This window comes from Nannospalax galili, unplaced genomic scaffold (genome assembly GCF_000622305.1).
Source record: "Nannospalax galili isolate Female #2095 unplaced genomic scaffold, S.galili_v1.0 scaffold109, whole genome shotgun sequence".
Taxonomy (NCBI): Eukaryota; Metazoa; Chordata; class Mammalia; order Rodentia; family Spalacidae; genus Nannospalax; species Nannospalax galili.
The window spans coordinates 4,604,745-4,610,201 of record NW_008360315.1 but is presented as its reverse complement, the minus strand read 5'-3'; the positions used below and the strand labels follow the sequence as shown (position 1 = coordinate 4,610,201).

General features: G+C 35.3%; 1 protein-coding gene across 2 annotated transcripts in view; it reads left to right on the top strand.

Annotated features, from left to right (window-relative positions):
- Tll1 (tolloid like 1) overlaps positions 1 to 5,457 on the top strand; it is a 241,358-nt gene that overhangs the window by 138,745 nt on the left and 97,156 nt on the right. For both annotated transcript variants that reach the window (XM_008824950.3, XM_029559553.1), the window contains exon 9: positions 2,894 to 3,009. In XM_008824950.3, the coding sequence (XP_008823172.1) occupies positions 2,894 to 3,009 (116 nt within the window). The remainder of the gene's footprint in view (positions 1 to 2,893; positions 3,010 to 5,457) is intronic.

Here is a 5,457-nt window from a genome sequence, read left to right as displayed (position 1 = left end):
ATAAATATGTTCCTACAAATTTGGAGGAAATGAATTTTTAATATTTGTTGGGAATTAAGTCATTTGACAGGAAATTTATTTGTAGATGGATGTTTAATTTAATTACATTATTAAAAATTGGAATCTATGTATTTTCTCAATAAATACATCATGTACATGTTTACATCATAAGTAGAATTTTTATGCTGAAGGAGGATGCATATGGAGTGTTACATTAAAAAGAGAGAACATATGATAAAGTTTTTTCATCTTTTGAATGGGGCTTTACAATGTTTTATTAGAACACTGATCACAGTAAATTGTCTCTTGTGGAGTTTTGGGGGCAGGCCTGGAATCCCAGCTACTTGAGAGAATTAAGGAGGAAGATTGACAGTTCAAGTCCTGCCTGGGCTCAGAATGAGTTCAAAGCCAGCCCCAAAAGCTTAGGGGGATGACAGCAAAAAATAGGCTAGGGATAATAGATCAGTGATAAGAGTGTTTGCCTCATATGTACAAGGCCCTAGGATCAGTCTCCAGCACAACAAATAATAGTAACAATAGCAACAACTTGTCTCTTTGTTGTTCTTTATTTTTATTTTCTCAAATATTACAGAGGAAGCCCCTTTATCCAACAAACATTCTTACTTATTTCACAGTCTTCTTCTCTGTGGGTGATGTATTATGTATTTAAGGTTAAAAATATCATAGTATAATATCTGACCTCTATAAAACAACTTCTTGAGGTCTAATTGACTAACTGCTTTCAGGTGAGAAATCTGAGCCAAACCTTTTGAAATTTGTGATTTCAGGGTTAGTAAGCAACAGTGTTGGCACTTAAGTTTGCCCTCTTTGCTGTTAATTGGCAAGCATTTTGATTAAACATTGATTGCTGTCTTGTCATTTTCTAGTTTTCTTTCGTTTATTTGAATGATTTTTTTTTTCATTGAGACAGGGCATCACTCTGCAGCCCAGCTGGCCTCCAGCTCAAGGCAATTTCTCTGTCTAAGGATCTATATTTCTAGGTTCCTGAGATTGCAGATATAAGCTACCATCTCCAGCTAAAGTTTGGTTTTTTATTTCAGTATAAATTAACAAGCAGTTGAGAATGTACACATTTTGTGTGGTTGAGACTATTAGCCAGGGACAGCCATGTTTATTGAAGAAAATTTGCAAATGATTACTAAAACTTTGATTAAATTGTCTTGGCTTCTGTGAGTTCTAATCAGGCTGTATGTTGTAGGGTGATAATTTTTAACTTATATTTTGATACATAATTTTAAAGGAATCTGTATCAGAATAGTGTTTGTATACATTTGTGAATTAAAGCATTTTATTCTTTTAATTCATCTGTAGTAAATCCAGCCTAAACATTCTTTGTGGCTTGGAGAGGTTTGAGTCATCACGGAATTTGCTTATAAACAGCTGAGAAATACAATTATTTCATTAAACATGTTCAACTTTCCGGTGGTTCTTCAGCATTTCAGCACATCTTGCTTAGAAGCAGATTGCTTGTATCAACACAATTCTAAAACATTTTGATTTTTCTAAGTCTCCTTTAATATAGGACCCTAGATTTTTCAGTAACTGCTAATTATGTGTTTATGATTTTGAGATTTTTCATTTTATTCTAAAATTCATTTCATTGTCTGATTCATCAGACTAAACATTGCTCACTTCTTTCAAATTTACTTTGTTGGATAAACATAGTATCTGCTTTTCGGATGCTATAAATATTTATATCATCTCAGACTGTTTTTATTACTGTTTTACATTTTGGAGTCATTATCTTTATTTAACACAAGATATTCAGAGTCATTCATAATTTATTGAGGATTTGATGAGACAAGAGTTCACATGCTGATAGTTATCCCTTGGTAATAAGGTAATGTCTCAGTTTTGAATGCAGTCTTTCTCAGAGGGAAGGAGTCTCAGATTACCCAGAGAAGGTTATGAAGAAGACTTGCTCCGGTGGAGAGATGTTCTTGAAGACTTAAGTCCACTTAAGTTCAGATTGTGCACAGCATGTCTCTTCCAAAAGTGTCAGGAAAACTGTAATACAGTTATGCTGACTGGATGATTACAAACATTTATGCTGTATGACTAGCAACTTGCTATTTCAGGTGGTTGAAAATTATTTCTAAGGAATAAGACAAGCTTAGAAATAGAAAAAATACATTTGTTATTCTGACAATTTCTATGTCTGAGCAATGAAAAAAGGAAAGTAAATGCATGATTAGAACATTCTGGAAAATTTGTATTCTTCAAGATAGCATAAATCTTTTTTTTCTTTCTTATTTTGAATCATTCTGTATGTCATTTTGATATTCCCTATGTTGGATATTTATTTGTTATCATTAACAATCTTTAAACCTTGAATTAGTAAATCAGTTTACTATGAAATTGCTATTAGTTTTGCTGCACATTACCACTAATTTCACCACTTGTTCACATTGACTATATTATTGTAAATTGTCTGGTGGGTCTAGGGCTGTACAAATAGGATTCCCTAGCTTAAATCTGAACAGGTGTCCTTGAAGAAGATGCTGGAAGAGTAAGTGACAAAAGTTACATTGAGGAAGAATTTAAAAAGTGCTAGTTTGTCTAATCTTATTTTATGGTTATCTCTAGTGATACCATGAAGTATGCTGAAATTCTTCTAAAAGAGAAAAAGAAATTTACTTAGAAAGGTAGTCTTTGTTGTGTGGCAGAGGGGTACACATGTTTAAACCCAGGTCTCAAGAGACTGCAGCAGGAAGATTTGGAGTTGGAGAGCATAAAGGGTTACAGAAAGAAAATGAAGAAAAATAAAATACATTTTATAAAATAAAAATGCATGTTCATAGCTAATACTTTATTTATTATATCCATGTCTTTCATAAAGGTCAATGAATAATTTCCTGCCTTTTTCCCTCAGCATGTGGAGAAACACTACAAGAATCCAGTGGCAATCTTTCCTCCCCAGGATTCCCAAACGGTTACCCTTCCTATACTCACTGCATTTGGAGAGTGTCTGTGACACCGGGAGAAAAGGTAGCTTGAAGTACCCAGAGTTATCTTTCAGCCTCCTCTAAGTAAAACCCTTTACCATTTTCAACTGTACTTTGCTTTACCTTTTGTTTATTGTTATTATTAATTATTATTATTATTTTTATTATTATTATTTTGATGTACTAGGGATTGAATTCAGGGTCTCACACATGCTGGGCAAGCAATCTACCACTGGATTCTAGGTCTTATTTAATTTTTAGTTAAAGTAATTATATATACTTACTAGTTGTTGTTCTTGAATTTTAATTGTATTTTTATGAGCTCTTTGAGAATTTCACAGAATATCTTTTGATCATATTCAGCTCCTCCCCCATCTCCTCTCAGATCCATTCCTACCTCCTGCTCCCTAAACTTCATGTCCTCCTTTTTTAAAGCCCAAGGAGCCTAATTTGTGTTCCTTAAATGCTCTTGGGTATGGGTTCATTCCCTGGAGCATAGTCAATTTACCCAGCATCACATCTTAATGAAAACTGTTTCCCAGCATCTATCAGTTGTCCACAGCTCCTCGGTTAGGGCTGGAGCTTTGTGCCCACTTCCACTCTACTTGCTGGGATCTTGCCTGGCTTCAGCTTGAGCATGTCTTGTGCGTGCTCTCACAACCACTGTGAGTTCATATGTGTACCTGCCCTGTTATGTCTAGAAAACACTTTTGTTATAGTCTTCTACCACCTCTGGCTCTTATAACCTCTCTGCTCCCTTTCCAAGATGATCTCTGAGTCTTGGGGGAAATAGTGTAATATAGATCTGAGCACTCTACAGTCTCTTACTCTGTGCGTGTTGACCATTTGTAGGTCTCTGTGTTAATTGCCATCGACTACAAAAAGAAGCTTCTCTGATGAGGGTAGTCTGTATAAATAGATATAATAGGCATAAAATAAGTCCTTAAGAGTTGATTTAATGCTATGTCGGACATAGTAGTAGGATCTCTCCTAGGATCTATGACCTGTCTAACCACAGATTCTTGGACCTAGTATTGATGTCATGTATGTGTTCTATCCTGTGGAGTGGTCCTTAAATTCAATCAAAAAGTGTCTACTCTCATAACATCGGTATCACTCTTGCCCCACTAGGCTTGTCTTGCCAGGCCAGTTGTGTTTGTAGCTTTCGGGGCTTATAGCTAAGTAAGATTGATGATTATGGGGCTGGACAGATGGCTCAGCGGTTAAGAACACTGGCTGTTCCCACAGAAGACCCGGGTTTGAATCACAGCACCCACATGGAAGCTAACAACTCCCCATAATTCCAGTTCCAGGGGTTCTGACAGCCTCTTCTGTCTTCCACCAGCATTGCGCGACACAGGTGCACTTATCTACATGCAGGCAATACACGCATGCACATAAAATAAAAATAATAAATAAAATATTATAAAAGATTAATGATTACTTTCTCCTCTGGTAGTGTTCATAACACCTTCTAGTACATTGACAGCTAGAAAATAGGAACAAACTTCCAGGTCAGTACCAACCTGATTTCTGCATGTTCTATGATTCCAGGAATATTGGGAAGGGTAACTAACACCAAAGATCTTTTGATAAAGTCATATGAAAACCTACTGCTGTAGAACCTTCCTAAAATACATACAATAAAAAAGAGTTTAAGAGGAGCTATTCTATAACGGGGAATTAAGGCCTCTACTAGCACCATAACTAGAAAAATAAAAAACCCCAACAACTCACAATCAGGAATGGGTTACCACTTTGAAAGCTATTGGCCAGTGGTGCCCCATAGACCCCCACATTGTTATTCCTCTTTTTTACCTTCCAGAGCTTCATGGTAAAACACTATTACTGAAGTCATTAGTTTTTATTTTGAAGTAGGGTTTTGTAAGTTGTTAAAATTGTCCTTGAACACACTTTGTATCCTAGTCTGGCCTTAATTTATAATCCCCCTGCCTCAACCTCTCAAATAGTTGGGATTACAATTGTGTGCTAGGTATTATTGTTATTTTAGTCTTTAGATTTTCAGTTAATAATGGAAAAGGCAGTTGGGTATGGTCCATACACTTTTAATTCTAGCCCTGGGGAGGCAGAGGTAGACACTTTTCTGAGATAGAGGCAAGCCTTATCTATATAGCAAGTTCCAGGCCAGCTAGGGTTACAGGTTGACCCTGTCTCATAGAAAAAAGAAACAACAGAAAAAACTTCAATTTGTCATTTTAATTGTGAGCCTGAGCTTTTAATGGCTGCGCCAGCTCTCCAACTGAAAAAAACAAGCAAGCTTGAATTATGTTTTGGAAACTTATAATTTCAAACTATATTAGCTGCTAAAGAATGGTTAATATACTATGAATCATATTATCAAGCACAATTAAATTATCTCAAAAATTCTCAGAAAAATAGCTAACTCCTGAATTTTAATAATAAAATTATATGTATGAATGTTCATTTAGCCAAGAAAAAATTATAAGAAAAATTAGAAAAATTAGTTGTT